Source organism: Panulirus ornatus, chromosome 3 (assembly GCF_036320965.1).
Source record: "Panulirus ornatus isolate Po-2019 chromosome 3, ASM3632096v1, whole genome shotgun sequence".
Taxonomy (NCBI): Eukaryota; Metazoa; Arthropoda; class Malacostraca; order Decapoda; family Palinuridae; genus Panulirus; species Panulirus ornatus.
Window position 1 is genome coordinate 56,568,502 of NC_092226.1, and position 22,089 is coordinate 56,590,590.

At 39.1% G+C, this 22,089-nt stretch overlaps 1 protein-coding gene across 1 annotated transcript in view; it reads right to left on the bottom strand.

Annotated features, from left to right (window-relative positions):
- Positions 1-8,271: 8,271 nt before the first annotated feature.
- The window catches only part of LOC139762752 (UDP-GalNAc:beta-1,3-N-acetylgalactosaminyltransferase 2-like), a 217,968-nt gene continuing 204,150 nt past the window's right edge, over positions 8,272-22,089 (bottom strand). The window contains exon 5 of the mRNA XM_071687861.1: positions 8,272-8,535. Coding sequence (XP_071543962.1) covers positions 8,285-8,535 — 251 coding nt within the window. The 3' untranslated portion in view covers positions 8,272-8,284. The remainder of the gene's footprint in view (positions 8,536-22,089) is intronic.

The window sequence follows — 22,089 nt, forward strand, 5'->3', positions numbered from 1 at the left end:
ACACAAGTCATTCAAGACTACATTAGCGGCCGTGATCACAATACAAAGAAACAAGATACAAAGAAGCGCAATTTAAAAGAAATTGTGATGCTAAAGGTAACGGCATCTGGAAAAGCACTTCTAATAGAAAACGGGAAATGTATCAATCATCAAAGAAAACGGGAAAATTAAGAATATGAAAGGAATGAAGTTCTTTCTTCTACTTTCCTCGGTATGAATGTTATATTTTCCTTTAGCAATAAAAATATATACTGACATTTATTAAATTAAACGTGACGCTTTCGTTTTTGTGCTAGCAATCTATTATATATTAGATTTTTCTAAATTTGTTTCTAAATGTGATAAAAGGAAGCAAATGAAATACATAGGCTGCATGTCCATCTTTCACTAGCAACAAGATGGTCTTTTACTTTGTTTTTATTGCTAATCTAAATCAAAAAACGTTTTTCAAATGAGGATAATTATCAATATGGAACACGTTGCGATGAACAATCATAAGCTTAAAAATTCACCGAACGAAAAAAGCTCTCCTATAAACACTACGCTAAATTTAGAAGACAAAGAACTTACAGAAGCAGCAAAATTAAATGTGAATAAAGCAAAAGAATTTGATAGAAAAGTTGAAAAAAAGAGTTGATCATGGCATTCTAAACGAAACTAGAAGCGCGATCCTTCCCCGGTATCCATACGCGGAATAAAGCTCAAGGAAGCCCACTAGTTAAGGATAAATGCACAGAAACATTATTAGAGTAATGACTTACCGAAAAGACATCAGACAACAGAGACTTGAAATACAGAGCGTAGTAATGAATTGTGTCTTCATTGAAGACTAAGATATAAAGAAGCGCAATTTAAAAGAATTTGTGATGCTAACATTAACGCCATCTGGAAAAGCGATTCAAAGAAAACGGGACATTTAAGAATACACTGCTTGGTATAAATGTTACATTTTCCTTTAGCAATGAAAACAATATATAATTAACATTTATTGTGACACGTGACGCTTTCTTTTTGTGCTAGTAATTTATAATATATTAGATTTTTCTAAATTCATTTCTAAACGTTGATAAAAGGAAGCAAATGAAAACAGCTGGAAATAAAATATGATTCGCATTCATCATTGCTGCCACGTTGACTGCAATCAGCTTTCACTAGCAACCTGGTGTTCTGTTACTTTGCTTTTATTGCTAATCTAAAACAAAAAAGTTTTTCAAACGAGAAAAATTATCAATGTGGTAAAATAATGTTTACTGTAGGATGACGTTCGCCTGTATATCGAATTATCGGTTTTCTGCATTTGATATTATCATCGTTCAGAAGATTGAGTCAGGCGTTGATCATGCTATTAACCATTAGTCAATAAACATCGAAGTTTGCGGTGTGGTAGGTATTTATTGAAAAAGCCTTGATGATGTATTTGATTGTTCGCTTGTAGTTATGGCTACCTCCGCTAGAGAACAGTGTTTATTCTGATCCTACTCTTGAGCATATAGATAAATTAAACTTTAAAAAATTCACTGCTCTAAATTTAGAAGACAAAGAACTTACAAAGCAAAATTGAATAATTAAAGAATTTGATAGAAAAGAAAAAAGAATTGATCATGGCAGTCTAAACGAAACTGGAAGCGGAATAAAGCTCAAGGAAGCCCACTAGTTAAGGATAAATGCACAGAAACATAATTAGAGTAATGACTTACCGAAAAGACAAGTAGGCACTAAGACTGCAACAGAGACTTGAAATACAACTCATTGAAGACTACAGTGAAGGCCGTCCTCATCATACAAAGAAACAAAATACAAAGAAACGCAATTTAAAAGAATTTGTAATGCTAAAAGTAACGCAATCTGGAAAAGCGATTCCTACTATTAGAAAACGGGAAATGAATCAATATTCAAAGAAAACGGGACAATTAAGAATATGAAAGGAATGAAGTTCTTTGTTCTAGTTTGCTCGGTATAAATGTTATATTTTTCTCTAGCGATGAAAATATATACTTGACATTCATTAAATGATACGTAACGCTTTCTTTTTGTGATAGTAATTTATAATATATTAGATTATTCTAAATTCATTTCTAAATATTGTGATAAAAGGAAGCTGGAAAGAATATATGATTCGCATTCTTCATTGCTGCTGGTGTTACTTTGTTTTTATTGCTAATCTAAATCAAAAACCGTTTTTCAAATGAGAAAAAATATCAATATGGTAAAATAATGTTTACTCTAGGAACATGTAAGCGATGAACAATTAAGTTGTCTATCGAATTATAGGTGTTCTACATTTGGTATTATCATCGTTTAGAATAGTGAGTTAGGCGTTGATCATGTTATTAAACATCATTTTTTACTGATAATGATAAACATGGAAGTCTCGTAAAATTGGTTTTCGGTGTGGTAGGTAATTATTGAAAAAGCCTTAATGAGGTAATTGATTGTTCGTTTGTTCGCAATGACTTGCGCAATGTCACTGCGCATGTGGTTATGGCTACCTCCGCTAGAGAGCAGTGTTGTCGTTTATTCTGATTCCACTCGAGCATACAGATAAATAGCAAAGTATTTCATTAAACTTAAACAAATTCTCCGAATTTAGAAGACAGAGAACTTACAAGGCAAAATTAAATATGTGAATAATCCAAAAGAATTTGATAGAAAAGAAAAAAGAATTGATCATGGCATTCTAAACGATACAAGAAGCGCGATCCTTCCACGGTATCAATACATGAAATAAAAGCTCAAGGAAGCCCATTCACCGAAAAGACAAATAGACACTAAGACATCAAACAACAGAGCATAGGAACACATCCATCTTAGGATTAAAGACTACAGTGGAGGAAAAAGATACAAAGAAACAAGATACAAAGAAGCGCAATTTAAAAATATTCGTGATGCCAACAGTAACGCCATTTGAAAAAGCAATTCTATTAGAAAACGGGAAATGTATCAATCATCAAAGAAAACGTGACATTATTAAATGACACGTGACGTTTTCTTTTTGTGCTGGTAATTTTTATACAATAGATTTTTCTAAAATAGCTGGAAATAAGATATGATTCGCATTCTTCATTGCTGCCACGTTGACTGCTGTCAGCTTTCATTTGCAACCTGGTGGTCTGTTACTTGTTTTTATTGCTAATCTAAATCAAAAAAGGTTTTTCAAATGAGGAAAATTATCAATGAACAATCATAAGCTGTCTATCGGTATTAAACATTATCTATTACTGATAATAATAAACGTCGAAGTCTCGTGAAATTGGTTTACGGTGCGATAGGTAATTTTTGAAAAAGCCTTGAGGTAATTGATTGTTCGCTTATTACTTGCGCAATGTCAGTGCGCATGTATTTATGGCTACCTCCGCTAGAGAGCATTGTTGGCTTGCCTGACTGTCGTCTATCATTATGTTTATTTTGATCCCACTCCGGAGTATACAGATAAATACCAAAGAAATGTCACTGCGTATATAGTTATGGCTTGCCTGACTGTCGTCTATCATTATGTTTATTCTGATCACACTCTTGAGTATACAGATAAATAGCAAAGCATTGCATTAAACTTAAATTTAACCGAACGAAAAACACTCTCTAAACACTGCTCTAAATTTAGAAGCCAAAGAACTTACAAGGCTACCAGTAGCAGCAAAATTAAATGTGAATAATGCAAGAGAATTGGATAGAAAAGTTGAAAAAAAGAGTTGATCATGGCATTCTAAACGAAGCTAGAAGCGCGATCCTTCCCCGGTATCTATAAGCGGAATAAAGCTCAAGGAAGCCCACTAGTTAAGAATAAATTCACAGAAACATTATTAGAGTAATGACTTACCGAAAAGACAAGTAGGCACTAAGACATCAGATAACAGACTTGAAATACAAAGCGTAGGAATACATCCGTCTTGGGACACAAGTCATTGAATACTACAGTGGCGGCCGTGCTCATCATACAAAGAAACAAGATACAAAGAAGCGCAATTTAAAAGAATTTTTGATGCTAACAGTAACGCCATCTGGAAAAGCAATTCTATTAGAAAACGGGAAATGTATCAATCATCAAAGAAAACGGGAAAATTAAGAATATGAAGGGAATGAAGTCCTTTGTTCTACTTTGCTCGGTATGAATGTTATATATTCCTTTAGCAATGAAAAGAATATATACTTGACATTTATTAAGTGACACGTGACTCTTTCTTTTCGTACTAGTAATTTATAATATTTTAGATTTTTCTAAATTCATTTCTAAGTGATGATAATACAAAATACAGAAACCGTGTTCCTACAGCAAACATTATTTTAACACATTGATAATTTCGCTCATTTGAAAAACGTTTTTTGTTTTAGATTAGCAATAAAAACAAAGTAACAGACCACCAGGTCCTTGTGTTGCTAGTGAAAGCTGACCACAGTCAATGACGTGGCAGCAATGATGAAGAATGCGAATCATATTTTATTTCCAGCTGTTTTGGTTTGCTTTCTTTTATCACAACATTTAGAAATGAATTTAGAAAAATCTAATATATTATAAATTACTAGCACAAAAAGAAAGCGTCACCTGTCATTTAAGAAAATGTCAAGTATATATTGTTTTCATTGCTAAAGGAAAATATAACATTCATACCGAGCAAAGTAGAACAAAGGACTTCATTCCCTTCATATTCTTAATTTTCCCGTTTTCTTTGATGATTGATACATTTCCCGTTTTCTAATAGTTAGAATCGCAAATTCTTTTAATTGCGCTTCTTTGTATCTTGTTTCTTTGTATGGTGAGCACGGCCGCCACTGTAGTCTTCAATGAGTTGTGTCCCAAGACGGATGTGTTCCGACGCTCTGTGTTTCAAGTCTCTGTTGTCTGATGTCTTAGTGTCTACTAGTCTTTTCAGTAAGTCATTACTCTAATAATGTTTCTGTTCATTTATCCTTGACAAGTATAGATACGGGGGAAGGATCTCGCTTCTAGTTTCCTTTAGAATGCCATGATCAACTCTTTTTTCAACTTTTCTATCAAATTCTTTTGGATTATTCACATATTTAATTTTGCTGCTTCTGGTAGCCTTGTAAATTCTTTGTCTTCTAAATTTAGAGAAGTGTTTATAGGAGTGTTTTTCACTCGGTGATTTTTTTTTAAGTTTAATGCAATGCTTTGCTATTTATCTGTATGCTCAAGAGTGGGATCAGAATAAACATAATGATAGACGACAGTCAGGCAAGCCAACACTGCTCTCTAGCGGAGGTAGCCATAACTACATGCGCAGTGACATTGCGCAAGTCATAGCTAACAAGCTAACAATCAATTACCTCATCATGACAGTCCGGCAAGCCAACACTGCTCTCTAGCGGAGGTAGCCATAACTACATGCGCATTGACATTGCGCAAGTCATAGGTAACAAGCGAACAATCAATTACCTCATCAAGGCTTTTTCAATAATTACCTACCACACCGTAAACCAATTTTACAAGACTTCGATGTTTATCATTATCAGTAATAAATAATGGTTAATAACATGATCAACGCCTACCTCACTCTTCTGAACGATGATAATACAAAATGCAGAAAACCGATAATTCGATAGACAGCTTATGATTGTTCATCGCGAACGTGTTCCTACAGTAAACATTATTTTACCACATTGATAATTTCGCTCATTTGAAAAACGTTTTTTGTTTTAGATTAGCAATAAAAACAAAGTAACAGACCACCAGGTCCTTGTGTTGCTAGTGAAAGCTGACAGCAGTCAACGTGGCAGCAATGATGAAGAATGCGAATCATATTTTATTTCCAGCTGTTTTGATTTGCTTCCTTTTATCACAACATTTAGAAATGAATTTAGAAAAATCTAATATATTATAAATTACTAGCACAAAAAGAAAGCGTCACGTGTCATTTAAGAAAATGTCAAGTATATATTGTTTTCATTGCTAAAGGAAAATATAACATTCATACCGAGCAAAGTAGAACAAAGGACTTCATTCCCTTCATATTCTTAATTTTCCCGTTTTCTTTGATGATTGATACATTTCCCGTTTTCTAATAGTTAGAATCGCTTTTCCAGATGGCGTTACTGTTAGCATCACAAATTCTTTTAATTGCGCTTCTTTGTATCTTGTTTCTTTGTATGGTGAGCACGGCCGCCATTGTAGTCTTCAATGAGTTGTGTCCCAAGACGGATGTGTTCCTACGCTCTGTATTTCAAGTCTCTGTTGTCTGATGTCTTAGTGTCTACTTGTCTTTTCGGTAAGTCATTACTCTAATAATGTTTCTGTGCATTTATCCTTGACAAGTGGGCTTCCTTGAGCTTTTATTCCGCGTATAGATACGGGGGAAGGATCGCGCTTCTAGTTTCGTTTAGAATGCCATGATCAACTCTTTTTTCAACTTTTCTATCAAATTCTTTTGGATTATTCACATATTTAATTTTGCTGCTTCTGGTAGCCTTGTAAGTTCTTTGTCTTCTAAATTTAGAGCAGTGTTTATAGGAGAGTTTTTCACTCGGTGAATTTTTTTAAGTTTAATGCAATGCTTTGCTATTTATCTGTATGCTCAAGAGTGGGATCAGAATAAACATAATGATAGACGACAGTCGGGCAAGCCTTATATATATATATATATATATATATATCCCTTGGGATAGGGGAGAAAGAATACTTCCCACGTATTCCCTGCGTGTCGTAGAAGGCGACTAAAAGGGAAGAGAGCGGGGGGCTGGTAATCCTCCCCTCTCAATTTTTTTTAATTTTCCAAAAGAAGGAACAGAGAAGGGGGCCAGGTGAGGATATTCCCTCAATGGCCCAGTCCTCTGTTCTTAACGCTACCTCGCTAACGCGGGAAATGGCGAATAGTTTGAAAAAAAAAAAAAAATATATATATATATATATATATATATATATATATATATATATATATATATATATATAGATTGAACCAGGGAATGTGAAGCGTCTGGGGTAAACCATGGAATGTTCTGTGGGGCCTGGATTTGGAAAGGGAGCTGTGGTTTCGGTGCATTATTACATGACAGCTAGAGACTGAGCGTGAGCGAATGGATCCTTTGTTGTCTTTTCCTAGCGCTGCCTCGCACACATGAGGGGGGAGGGGGTTGTTATTTCATGTGTGGCGAGGTGGCGATGGTATTGAATAAAGGCAGACAGTATGAATTATGTTTTTCTTTTTTTTTCATACTATTCGCCATTTCCCGCATTAGCGAGGTAGCGTTAAGAACAGAGGACTGGGCCTTTGAGGGAATATCCTCATATGGCCCCCTTCTCCGTTCCTTCTTTTGGAAAATTTAAAAAAAAAATGAGAGGGGAGGATTTCCAGCCCCCCGCTCCCTAAATGAATTATGTACATATGTATATATGTATATGTCTGTGTGTATATATATGTATACATTGAGATGTATAGGTATGTATATTTGCGTGTGTGGACGTGCATGGATATACATGTGTATGCGGGTGGGTTGGGCAATTGTTTCGTCTGTTTCCTTGCACTACCTCGCTAACGCGGGAGACAGCGAGAAAGCAAAATAAATATAAATATAATATATATATATATATATATATATATATATATATATATATATATATATATATCCCTGGTGATAGGGGAGAAAGAATACTTCCCACGTATTCCCTGCGTGTTGTAGAAGGCTACTAAAAGGGAAGGGCGCGGGGGGCTGGAAATCTTCCCTTCTCATTTTTTTTTTTTTTTCCAAAGGAAGGAACAGAGAAGGGGGCCGGGTGAGGATATTCCCTCAGAGGCCCAGCCCTCTGTTCTTAACGGTACCTCGCTGAGACGGGAAATGGCGAATAGTATGAAAGAAAAGAAATATATATATATATATATATATATATATATATATATATATATATATATATATATATATATATATATATATATATATATTGGAAGGTAAGTTTGAACGGAGAAAAACTGGAGGAAGTGAAGTGTTTTAGGTATATGGGAGTGGATTTAGCAGCAGATGGAAGCGGAAGTGAGTCACAGGGTAGGGAAGGGGGCGAAGGGTCTGGGAGCATTAAAGAATGTGTGGAAGGCGAGAACGTTATCTCGGAATAGTGGTTCCAACAATGTTTTATGGTTGCGAGGCATAGGTTATAGATAGGGTTGTGCAGAGGAGGGTGGATGTGTTGGAAATGAAATGTTTGAGGGCAATATGTGGTGTGAGGTGGTTTGATCAAGTAAGTAATGAAAGGGTAAGGGAGATGTGTTGTAATAAAAATGAGTGTGCTTGAGAGAGCAGAGGAGGGTGTGTTGAAATTTCAAAAAATTCTCAATTCCTTTCAATTTATTCTTAAAAATACATCTTTTGCGTCTGATACTGTCCACTTTTTCCACACTGCCATCATCTGAGCCACTGATAATTGAGGTACAAGAATAGTTTCGGGACACTCAGAATATGGTAACCAACACGGTGCATCTACTGTCCTGGCACCGCCAGCCACTGAGGACACCCATATACCCATGCTAACATCTTCACCTCCGTATGAAGTCAAGTAAGAGCCAGCAGCAGCCACAGCACGTGCAAGGGACCCTGAAAAAGGAAAACATATTCTAAATAATGTAAATTGGATGAGGATCCAGTGCTGCCTAATTTGGCAGTATATGTTACAAGAGAACTGAAAGTTGGAAAAAGAAAACAAGCAAAATGCAAGAAATATAATGATTGATTATATAGATTTTGAAAATAGTAAACTGGATGAAATAAGTCTGCAAACTACAACATTCTGAGGATAGTTCTATTTTAGCAAAACAAACATCAAAGTGTTCAGGTTTACACAGAGCCACATTTCAGATGATTTCTCACAGTCAATAATTATCAAAGCTTTCTGGCCATTGCTCATAAACGAAAATCAGTCTAATGAATTTCATTTTCGTTGATGATCCTCATGGTGTCACTGCCACATAGTTACACAAGTGACCACAATTCCAGCTTCAATCATCATGCCCAAAGTTGTGCAGTCTGATGGTTAAGTGAACCAGAGAAATTTGTTTTCCTTATGTTCTATGAAGTGTGAAGTCTTCTGGAACAGTTTCCCATTTGATAACATGAAGCTTTAACTACTTAATCTGCCTAACTAAAAGTTATTCAGTATTACTGCAGATCAGATATGCAGTGCAGTTTGCATAATGTACAACATTCGGTTCATGATACAGAAATCCATGTGTAACTTAGCATTACTAGTAGCAAACCTCATTCTGTTCAAAAGTTTTCTAAGGACTTGCTTACATCAGCTTATTTTTGTACTAACTGCTTTGAAATCTTATGAAAGCAATTACAGGTACACCACCGATTTTCCGGTACCGTTTATTCCATTTTGCCGGACCAAGCGAGATCATGTAATAATAATCAATCAACACACCCACTAATTATACATCTCCCATGTGTCTAAAGTATACCAAGGATTACTAGAAATTTCGATTAAACAAATATTAAATGTTTGAGCACCTAAAATGGTAAGTCTGTCCTTAGATTGTTTGCATCCTGTGGAATGTTCTTCATCTTCTGTTAGTGTTTTCCTAGGTATGCATCGCCAGAATAATGCAGTTTCGTCTGCATTATACACCTGCTCAGGACTGAGGCGCTCGTTAGCTACGAGTTTCACAAATTCGTCCACATACTTGGCAGCTCCCTCTTGGTATTCAGACCGCTTTTCTCCGCACACTTTATTCATGGAAATTCCATGACGCTTCTTGAATCTTTGAAGCCATCCTTCACTATAATCATGCTCATGTTGTAATTCAAGTTCTTTATGGAACAACTTAGCCTGGTCCATTATCATGCTACCTGAACAAGTCCACTCCATCACTCCGATGCTGTCGAAACTATTCAATCATCACTCGATTGTGCTCAGTACTCTTAAAATCTTTCCTAGTTTTTCTAATCGGCATTTGCTTCTTGGAATCGTTGTCTGAATAGAATTTCAATATTTTCTCCCCTTGCTTTATATCATAAGCAGTTGATGAACCAATACAGTAGATGTCACACAGCTTACGCACCGAAGCGCCATGGTCCATTCTTTTCAACAGTTCAACTTTATCTTGGATCGATATGGACTGATGTTTACGTTTGACACCACGACTGACACTCTCACATGTCTTAGAAGCCATAGCTAGGGTTAGATTTAAGCAAATTAAGCGAAGAGTCTCACAGAATTGCGGCATCACCACCAACAAATGCAGTGTAAAGAATGTAAATATGCGTGCCCTACACACAACGCCATCAGTGGCCGCGGTAGTTTCAAGTTCCCTCACGCAATATTGTCCGGACTAAAGGAGGTATCGAACCATCAGTTGCCGAAAATTCAGCGGTGTACCTATATTTGTTATTATGAAATAAAATGATTGATGTGACAGTGTTAAGACCTCCTCTAATCTGCTGACGCTGTAACACAATTGATCCTTAAAATGTACCTGCCACAACTGATCCTTAAAATGTACCTGCAGTATTAGTTATATTTCCAAGAACTCTAAGAAAAGTAAAGGATTCCCTGACTTCACACAGGTTAAAATGCTACTGTCCTAAACAAATACAGATGCTTGGAACATGACTGCATAAGTACTTTTATGGCTTGCCTTCCCCCCACCTTCAACTGATATGGAAGGTGTATAATTCTGGTTTGTAGAGATGCCTGATGCCATACGCAATTGTAATTACTTCAGGGATAAATTCATCTGGGCCACCAGTTAACTAGCAGAATGATGTGACATTTTTGCTCACAAATGAATATGCTTTGTTCTGTTTCACTGACTAGTGATTTTGTAACACTAATGAAAATACATATATTCACATAAAGCATAAATGGGTAACAAGTAATGGTATATAACAGCATTACTATTGTAGATTTACTTTGTCATCCTACCACTCACTACCCTTTCTCACCTGCCCACTTCCCACCTTCTGTATGTCAGCAATGCTTCCCCAAATAAATCTCATTCGTCATCCACTTCCCTAGTTTCGTTTACTCTCACCATTTGTCATTCTCCAATAAATCTCTCCTCGTATCTGTTCCAACAAGTCTCTTATTCAAGATCACTTACTTCCACCACCCTCTTCTCACCCATATAATTTCTTTTCAAAGAACCTCTATAAATCTTCACCCTTGCCTCCACTACCATCCCACCAGCTACCCCTCCCTGAACATTCATATCTGAGTCTCTCTTTTGCAGGCCTATCAAACAGTAAGTAATCTAATAATACCTGATTAACATCTTTCTTACTCATGTATACTTTTTAAACCAGGCATAACCAATCGCCAGTCCTTTTTCAGCAAACAACTCTACAAGCTATTCATCATATCTATTCACCTTAATGAATATCCCATACCCCCCTCAATTATATCCTCACCTGCCAGAGAAAAGAGAACTGTATGGGCAATACTTCAAGGAAGGAGTGGTATGACTAGGAGATGTAAAGAAAAAAGCGGCAGGAGGTCAAGAGGAAGGTACAAGGGCTGAAAAAGACGGCATATGAGAGTTAGGGGAGCAAACTTTAGAGAGAACAAGATTTTTGAAAGGAGGCTAATTGTTGAGAAAAACAAGAGAACAAACGGAAACATCGGTGAAAGGGGAAAGCTAAAAGGTGGTAACAAGTAGTAAGAAGCTGAGTAGATTTGGGAGTGGGTAATTTGAAGGATTACTAAACACTGACCTTTGTGCCTCTTACCTTTATACAGTGGCACTATCTATGCATTTCCCCAATCTTCAACGATCTCACCATGATCCATACATAGTGAAAATCCTTACCAACCAATCAACAACACAGTCACCCACTTCCTAAAGTAAACTGCAATAACCCTTGCCAGAATGGCCTCAGAACAGGAACAATTGAACCATGGATTAGATGAAGAGGTTGTCTTTAAGGAAGAGGGGATAAACGCTTCCCTTCCCTCAAGATTATCCTTTGCTATGTGTTTGGAGGAGACAGAAGCATCACCACATAAGAAACTGTAATTTACCCAAGGAAAGTCAAATGATACAGCGCTGGTGGCTGATTCATGTGAGAAACTGCAGAAGCTGGTGACTGAGTTGGTAAAGTGTGTGAAAGAAGAAAGTTAAGAGTAAATGTGAATAAGAGCAAGGTTATTAGGTACAGTAGGGCTGAGGGTCAAGTCAATTGGGAGGTGAGTTTGAATGGAGAAAAACTGGAGGAAGTGAAGTGTTTTAGATATCTGGGAGTGGATCTGGCAGCGGATGGAACCATGGAAGCGGAAGTGGATCATAGGGTGGGGGAGGGGGCGAAAATTCTGGGAGCCTTGAAGAATGTGTGGAAGTCGAGAACATTATCTCGGAAAGCAAAAATGGGTATGTTTGAAGGAATAGTGGTTCCAACAATGTTGTATGGTTGCGAGGCGTGGACTATGGATAGAGTTGTGCGCAGGAGGATGGATGTGCTGGAAATGAGATGTTTGAGGACAATGTGTGGTGTGAGGTGGTTTGATCGAGTAAGTAACGTAAGGGTAAGAGAGATGTGTGGAAATAAAAAGAGCGTGGTTGAGAGAGCAGAAGAGGGTGTTTTGAAATGGTTTGGTCACATGGAGAGAATGAGTGAGGAAAGATTAACCAAGAGGATATACGTGTCGGAGGTGGAGGGAACGAGGAGAAGAGGGAGACCAAATTGGAGGTGGAAAGATGGAGTGAAAAAGATTTTGTGTGATCGGGGCCTGAACATGCAGGAGGGTGAAAGGAGGGCAAGGAATAGAGTGAATTGGAGCGATGTGGTATACCGGGGTTGACGTGCTGTCAGTGGATTGAATCAAGGCATGTGAAGCGTCTGGGGTAATCCATGGAAAGCTGTGTAGGTATGTATATTTGCGTGTGTGGACGTATGTATATACATGTGTATGGGGGTGGGTTGGGCCATTTCTTTCGTCTGTTTCCTTGCGCTACCTCGCAAACGCGGGAGACAGCGACAAAGCAAAAAAAAAAAAAAAAAAAAAAAAGTATACACATATATATTTATTTTTTATATTTATTTATCTACTATGTCGCTGTCACCCACGTTAGCAAGGTAGCGCAAGGAAACAGACGAAAGAATGGCCCAACCCACCCACACACACATGTATATACATACATCTCAAAGTATATATATATATATATATATATATATATATATATATATATATATGTATATATATATATATATATGGAGAGAGATGGGTGATTATTGGTGCATATGCACCTGGGCATGAGAAGAAAGATCATGAGAGGCAAGTGTTTTGGGAGCAGCTGAATGAGAGTGTTAGTGGTTTTGATACACGAGACCGGGTTATAGTGATGGGTGATTTGAATGCAAAGGTGAGTATTGTGGCAATTGAGGGAATAATTGGTATACATGGGGTGTTCAGTGTTGTAAATGAAAATGGTGAAGAGCTTGTAGATTTCTGTGCTGAAAAAGGACTGGTGATTGGGAATACCTGGTTTAAAAAGCGAGATATACATAAGTATACGTATGTAAGTAGGAGAGATGGCCAGAGAGCGTTATTGGATTACGTGTTAATTGACAGGCGCGCGAAAGAGAGACTTTTGGATGTTAATGTGCTGAGAGGTGCAACTGGAGGGATGTCTGATCATTATCTTGTGGAGGCTAAGGTGAAGATTTGTATGGGTTTTCAGAAAAGAAGAGTGAATGTTGGGGTGAAGAGGGTGGTGAGAGTGAGTGAGCTTGGGAAGGAGACTTGTGTGAGGAAGTATCAGGAGAGACTGAGTACAGAATGGAAAAAGGTGAGAACAATGGAAGTAACGGGAGTGGGGGAGGAATGGGATGTATTTAGGGAATCAGTGATGGATTGCGCGAAAGATGCTTGTGGCATGAGAAGAGTGGGAGGTGAGTTGATTAGAAAGGGTAGTGAGTGGTGGGATGAAGAAGTAAGATTATTAGTGAAAGAGAAGAGAGAGGCATTTGGACGATTTTTGCAGGGAAAAATGCAATTGAGTGGGAGATGTATAAAAGAAAGAGACAGGAGGTCAAGAGAAAGGTGCAAGAGGTGAAAAAGAGGGCAAATGAGAGTTGGGGTGAGAGAGTATCATTAAATTTTAGAGAGAATAAAAAGATGTTCTGGAAGGAGGTAAATAAAGTGCGTAAGTCAAGGGAGCAAATGGGAACTTCAGTGAAGGGCGCAAATGGGTAGGTGATAACAAGTAGTGGTGATGTGAGAAGGAGATGGAGTGAGTATTTTTAAGGTTTGTTGAATGTGTTTGATCATAGAGTGGCAGATATAGGGTGTTTTGGTCGAGGTGGTGTGCAAAGTGAGAGGGTTAGGGAATATGATTTGGTAAACAGAGAAGAGGTAGTAAAAGCTTTGCGGAAGATGAAAGCCGGCAAGGCAGCAGGTTTGGATGGTATTGCAGTGGAATTTATTAAAAAAGGGGGTGACTGTATTATTGACTGGTTGGTAAGGTTATTTAATGTATGTATGACTCATGGTGAGGTGCCTGAGGATTGGCGGAATGCGTGCATAGTGCCATTGTACAAAGGCAAAGGGGATAAGAGTGAGTGCTCAAATTACAGAGGTATAAGTTTGTTGAGTATTCCTGGTAAATTATATGGGAGGGTATTGATTGAGAGGGTGAAGGCATGTACAGAGCATCAGATTGGGGAAGAGCAGTGTGGTTTCAGAAGTGGTAGAGGATGTGTGGATCAGGTGTTTGCTTTGAAGAATGTATGTGAGAAATACTTAGAAAAGCAAATGGATTTGTATGTAGCATTTATGGATCTGGAGAAGGCATATGATAGAGTTGATAGCGATGCTCTGTGGAAGGTATTAAGAATATATGGTGGGAGGCAAATTGTTAGAAGCAGTGAAAAGTTTTTATCGAGGATGTAACGCATGTGTACGTGTAGGAAGAGAGGAAAGTGATTGGTTCTCAGTGAATGTAGGTTTGCGGCAGGGGTGTGTGATGTCTCCATGGTTGTTTAATTTGTATATGCATGGGGTTGTTAGGGAGGTGAATGCAAGAGTTTTGGAAAGAGGGGCAAGTATGAAGTCTGTTGGGGATGAGAGAGCTTGGGAAGTGAGTCAGTTGTTGTTCGCTGATGATACAGCGCTGGTGGCTTATTCATGTGAGAAACTGCAGAAGCTGGTGACTGAGTTTGGTAAAGTGTGTGAAAGAGGAAAGTTAAGAGTAAATGTGAATAAGAGCAAGGTAATTAGGTACAGTAGGGTTGAGGGTCAAGTCAATTGGGAGGTAAGTTTGAATGGAGAAAAACTGGAGGAAGTAAACTGTTTTAGATATCTGGTGGTAAATCTGGCAGCGGATGGAACCATGGGAGCGGAAGTGGATCATAGGGTGGGGGAGGGGGCGAAAATTCTGGGAGCCTTGAAGAATGTGTGGAAGTCGAGAACATTATCTCGGAAAGCAAAAATGGGTATGTTTGGAGGAATAGTAGTTCCAACAATGTTGTATGGTTGCGAGGCGTGGGCTATGGATAGAGTTGTGCGCAGGAGGATGGATGTGCTGGAAATGAGATGTTTGAGGACAATGTGTGGTGTGAGGTGGTTTGATCGAGTAAGTAACGTAAGGGTAAGAGAGATGTGTGGAAATAAAAAGAGCGTGGTTGAGAGAGCAGAAGAGGGTGTTTTGAAATGGTTTGGGCACATGGAGAGAATGAGTGAGGAAAGATTGACCAAGAGGATATATGTGTCGGAGGTGGAGGGAACGAGGAGAAGTGGGAGACCAAATTGGAGGTATAAAGATGGAGTGAAAAAGATTTTGTGTGATCGGGGCCTGAACATGCAGGAGGGTGAAAGGAGGGCAAGGAGTCGAGTGAATTGGATCGATGTGGTATACCGGGGTTGACGTGCTGTCAGTGGATTGAATCAGGGCATGTGAAGCGTCTGGGGTAAAACATGGAAAGCTGTGTAGGTATGTATATTTGCGTGTGTGGACGTATGTATATACATGTGTATGGGGGTGGGTTGGGCCATTTCTTTCGTCTGTTTCCTTGCGCTACCTCGCAAACGCGGGAGACAGCGACAAAGCAAAAAGAAAGAAAAAAAAAAAAAAATATATATATATATATATATATATATATATATATATATATATATATATATATATATATGTACACACACACACACACACCCACGCATATACATATATACACATGTACATAATTCATACTGTCTGCCTTTATTCATTCCTATCGCCACCCCGCCACACATGAAATAAAAGCCCCCTTCCCCTGCATGTGCGCGAGGTAACGCTAGGAAAAGACAACAAAGGCCATATTCGTTCACACTCAGTCTCTAGCTGTCATGGATAATGCACCGAAACTACAGCTGCCTTTCCACATCCAGGCCCAACAGAACTTTCCATGGTTTACCCCAGACGCTTCACACGCCCTGGTTCAATCCATTGACAGCACGTCGACCTTGGTATACCACATCGCTCCAACTCACTTTATTCCTTGCATGCCTTTCACCCTCCTGCATGTTCAGGCCCTAATCACTCAAAATCTTTTTCACTCCATCTTTCCACCTCCAATTTGGTTTCCCACTTCTCCTCGTTCCCTCTACCTCTGACACATATATCCTCTTGGTCAATCTTTCCTCACTCATTCTCTCCATGTGACCAAACCATTTCAAAACACCCTCTTCTGCTCTCTCAACCACACTCTTTTTATTACCACACATCTCTCTTACCCTATTATTACTTACTCGATCAAACCACCTCACACCACATATTGTCCTCAAACATCTCATTTCCAGCACATCCACCCTCCTCCGCACAACTCTATCTACAGCCCACGCCTCGCAACCATATAACATTGTTGGAACCAGTATTCCTTCAAACATACCTAATTTTGCTTTCCGAGATAATGTTCTCGCCTTCCACACATTCTTCAACGCTCAGAAGAATGTCATTATACATGACAGTTAGAGACTGAGTGTGAACGAATGTGGCCTTTGTTGTCTTTTCCTAGCGCTACCTCGCGCATATGCGGGGGGAGGGGGCTGTCATTTCATGTGTGGCGGGGTGGCGACGGGAATGAATAAGGGCAGACAGCATGAATTATGTACATGTGTATATATAGGTATACGTCTATGTGCGTATATATATATATGTATACGTTGAAATGTATAGGTATGTATATGTGCGTATGTGGACGTGTATGTATATACATGTGTATGTGGGTGGTTGAGCCACACTTTCGTCTGTTTCCTTGCGCTACCTTGCTAACGCGGGAGACAGTGACAAAGTAAATAAATAAATATAAAAAATAAATATATATATATATATATATATATATATATATATATATATATATATATATATATATATATATATATATATGTGTGTGTGTGTGTGTGTGTGTGTGTGTGTAAATGTATGATAAAGTGGCAGATATAGGGTATTTCGGTCGACGTGGTGTGTGAAGTGATTTGTTAAACAGGGAAGAGGTAGTAAAAGCTTTGCGGAAGATGAAAGCCGGCAAGGCGGCGGGTTTGGATGGTACTGCAGTTGAATTTAATAAAAAAGGGAGTGACTGTGTTGTGGACTGGGTGGTGAGGATATTCAATGTATGTATGGCTCATGGTGAGGTGCTTGAGGACTGGCGGAATGCATGCATAGCGCCATTGTACAAAGGCAAAGGGGATAAAGGTGAGTGTTCGAATTACAGAGGGATAAGTTTGTTTAGTATTCCTGGGAAATTATATGGCGGAATTTGATTCAGACGGTGAAGGCATGTACACAGCATCAGATTGGGGAAGAGAAGTGTGGTTTCAGAAGTGGTAGAGGATGTGTGGATCAGGTGTTTGCTTTGAAGAATGTATGTGAGAAATACTTAGAAAAACAAATGGATTTGTATGTACCATTTATGGATCTGGAGAAGGTATATGACAGGTTGATCGAGATGCTCTGTGGAGGGTATTAAGAGTATATGATATGGGAGACAAGTTGTTAGAAGCAGTGAAAAGTTTTTATCGAGGATGTAAGGCATATCTATGGGTAGTAAGAGAGGAAAGTGATTGGTTCTCAGTGAATGTCAGTTTGTGGCAGGGGTGCGTGATGTCTCCATGGTTGTTTAATTTGTTTATCGATGAGGTTGTTAGGGAGGTGAATACGAGAGTTTTGGAGAGAGGGGCAAGTATGCAGTCTGTTGTGGATGAGAGAGCTTGGAAAGTGAGTCAGTTTTTGTTCGCTGATGATACAGTGCTGGTGGCTGATTCGGGTGAGAAACTGCAGAAGCTGGTGAGTGAGTTTGGTAAAATGGGTGAAAGAAGAAAGCTGAGAGTAAATGTGAATAAGAGCAAGGTTATTTGATAATGTACGTTTAAGGGACAAGTCAACTGGGAGGTAAGTTTGAATGGAGAAAAAATTCAGGAAGTGAAGTGTTTTAGATATCTTGGACTGGATTTGGCGAAAACATTATCTCGGAAAGCAATGGGTATGTTTGAAGGAATAGTGGCTCCAACAATGTTATATAGATGCGAGGCGTGGGCTATAGATAGGGTTGTGCAAAGGAGGGTGGATATGTTGGAATAGAGATGTTTGAGGACAATATGTCGTGTGAGGTGTTTTGATCGTGTAAGTAATGAAAGGATAAGAGAGATGTGTGGTAATGAAAAGAGTCTGGTTGAGAGAGCAGAAAAGGGTGTATTGAAATGGTTTGGTCACAGGGAGAGAATGAGTGAGGAAAGATTGACAAACAGGATATATGTGCCAGAAATGGAGGGAACGAGGAGAAGTGGGAGACCAAATTGGAGGTAGAGGATGGAGTGAAAAAGATTTTGAGCGATTGGGGTCTGAACATGAAGGGGGTGAAAGGCATGCAAGGAATAGAGTGAATAGAATGATGTAGTATACCGGCGTCGACGTGCTGTCAATGGATTGAACCAGGGCATGTGAAGCGTCTGGGGTAAAACATGGAAAGTTTTGTGGGGCCTGGATGTGGAGAGGGAGCTATGGTTTCGGTGCATTATACATGACAGCTAGAGATTGAGTGTGAACGATTCTGGCCTTTATTGTCATTTCCCAGCGCTACCTCATGCACATGCGGGGGGAGGGGGGTGTCATTTCATGTGTGACGAGGTGGCGACGGAAATGAATGAAGGCAGCAAGTATGAATTATGTACATCTGTATATATGTATATGTCTGTGTATGTAAATATATGTATACATTGAAATGTATAGGCATGTATATGTGCCTGTGCGGACGTGTATGTCTATGCATGTATATGTGGGTAGGTTACGCACTCTCGCTAATGCGGGAGGCAGCGACAAAGTGTAATAAACGTAAATATATATATATATATATATATATATATATATATATATATATATATATATATATATATATATATATATATATATATATATATCCCTGGGGATACGGGAGAAACAATACTTCCCACGCATTCCTCACGTGTCGTAGAAGGCGACTACAGAGGACTGGAGCGGGCGGCTGGAAACACTCCCCTCCTTGTATTTTAACTTTCTAAAAGGGGAAACAGAAGAAGGAGTCACGCGGGGAGTGCTCATCCTCCTCGAAGGCTCAGACTGGGGTGTCTAAATGTGTGTGGATGTAACCAAGATGAGAAAAAAAGAAAGACAGGTAGTATGTTTGAGGAAAGGAACCTGGATGTTTTGGCTCTGAGTGAAACAAAGCTCAAGGGTAAAGGGGAAGAGTGGTTTGGGAATGTCTTGGGAGTGAAGTCAGGGGTTAGTGAGAGGATAAGAGCAAGGAAGGAGTAGCACTACTCCTGAAACAGGAGTGGTGGGAGTATGTGTTAGAGTGTAAGAAAGTAAACTCTAGATTGATATGGGTAAAAATGAAAGTGGATGGAGAGAGATGGGTGATTATTGGTGCATATGCACCTGGGCATGAAAAAAAAGGTCATGAGAGGCAAGTGGTTTGGGAGCAGCTGAGTGAGTGTGTTAGTAGTTTTGATGCACGAGACTGGGTTATAGCGATGGGTGATTTGAATGCAAAGGTGAGTAATGTGGCAGTTGAGGGGATAATTGGTGTACATGGGGTGTTCAGTGTTGTAAATGGAAATGGTGAAGAACTTGTAGATTTATGTGCTGAAAAAGGACTGGTGATTGGGAATACCTGGTTTAAAAAGAGAGATATACATAAGTATACGTATGTAAGTAGGAGAGATGGCCAGAGAGCGTTATTGGATTACCTGTTAATTGATTGGGGCGCGAAAGAGAGACTTTGGATATTCATGTGCTGAGAGGTGCAACTAGAGGCGAAGGTGAAGATTTATAGAGGTTTTCAGAAAAGAAGAGAGAATGTTGGAGTGAAGAGAGTGGTGAGAGTAAGTGACCTTGTGTGAGGAAGTACCAGGAGAGACAGAGTACAGAATGGAAAAAGGTGAGAGAAAGGACGTAAGGGGAGTGGGGGAGGAATGAGATGTATTTCGGGAAGCAGTGATGGCTTGCGCAAAAGATGCTTGTGGCATGAGAAGCGTGGGAGGTGGGCAGATTAGAAAGGGTAGTGAGTGGTGGGATGAAGAAGTAAGATTATTAGTGAAAGAGAGAGGCATTTGGACGATTTTTGCAGGGAAAAAATGCAAATGATTGGGAGATGTATAAAAGAAAGACGCAGGAGGTCAAGAGAAAGGCGCAAGAGGTGAAAAAGAGGGCAAATGAGAGTTGGGGTCAGAGAGTATCATTAAATTTTAGGGATAATAAAAATATGTTTTGGAAGGAGGTAAATAAAGTGCGCAAGACAAGGGAGCAAAAGGGAGCTTCAGTGAAGGGGGCAAATGGGGAGGTGATAACAAGTAGTGGTGATGTGAGGAGATGGAGTTACTATTTTGAAGGCTTGTTGAATGCGTTTGATGATAGAGCGGCAGATATAGGGTGTTTTGGTTCAGGTGGTGTGCAAAGTGAGAGGGTTAGGGAAAATGATTTGGTAAACAAAGAAAAGGTAGTAAAAGCTTTGCGGAAGATGAAATCCGGTAAGGCAGCGGGTTTGGATGGTATTGCAGTAGAATTTATCAAAAAAGGGGGTGAGTGTATTATTGACTGGCTGATGAGGCTATTTAATGTATGTATGTCTCATGGTGAGGTGCCTGAGGATTGAGGGAATGCTTGCATAGTGCCATTGCACAAAGGCAAAGGGGATAAAAGTGAGTGTTCAAATTACAGAGGTATAAGTTTGTTGAGTATTCCTGGGAAATTATATGGCAGGGTATTGATTGAGAGGGTGAAGGCATATACAGAGCATTAGATTGGGGAAGAGCAGTGTGGTTTCAGAAGTGGTAGAGGATGTGTGGATCAGGTGTTTGCTTTGATGAATGTGTGTGAGAAGTACTCAGAAAAGCAAATGGATTTGTATGTAGCATTTATGGATCTGGAGAAGGCATATGATATGAAAAGTATTAAGAATATATGGTGCGGGAGGCAAGTTGTTAGAAACAGTGAAAAGTTGTTATCGAGGATGTAAGGCCTGTGTACGTGTAGGAAGAGAAGAAAGTGATTGTTTCTCAGTGAAAGTTGGGTTTGCGGCATGGGTGTGATGTCTCCATGGTTGTGTAATTTGTTTATGGATGGGGTTGTTAGGGAGGTGAATGCAAGAGATTTGGAAAGAGGGGCATGTATGCAGTCTGTTGTGGATGAGAGAGCTTGGGAAGTGAGTCAGTTGTTGTTCGCTGATGATACAGCGCTGGTGGCTGATTCGTGTGAGAAACTGCAGAAGCTGGTAACTGAAATTGGTAAAGTGTGTGAAAGAAGAAAGCAGAGAGTAAATGTGAATAAGAGCAAGGTTATTACGTACTTTAGGGTTGAGGGACAAGTCAATTGGGAGGTCAGTTTGAATACAGAAAAACTGGAGGAAGTGAAGTGTTTTAGATATCTGGGAGTGGATTTGGCAACGGATGAAACCATGGAAGCGGAAGTGAATCATAGGGTGAGGGAGGGGGCGAGAGTTCTGGGAGTTTTGAAGAATGTGTGGAAGTCGAGAACATTATCTGGGAAAGCAAAAACGGGTATGTTTGAAGGAATATTGGTTCCAACAATGTTATATGGTTGCGAGGCGTGGGCTATGGATAGAAATGTGCGGAGGAGGGTGGATTTTCTGGAAATGAGATGTTTGAGGACAATATGTCGTGTAAGATGGTTTGATCGAGTAAGT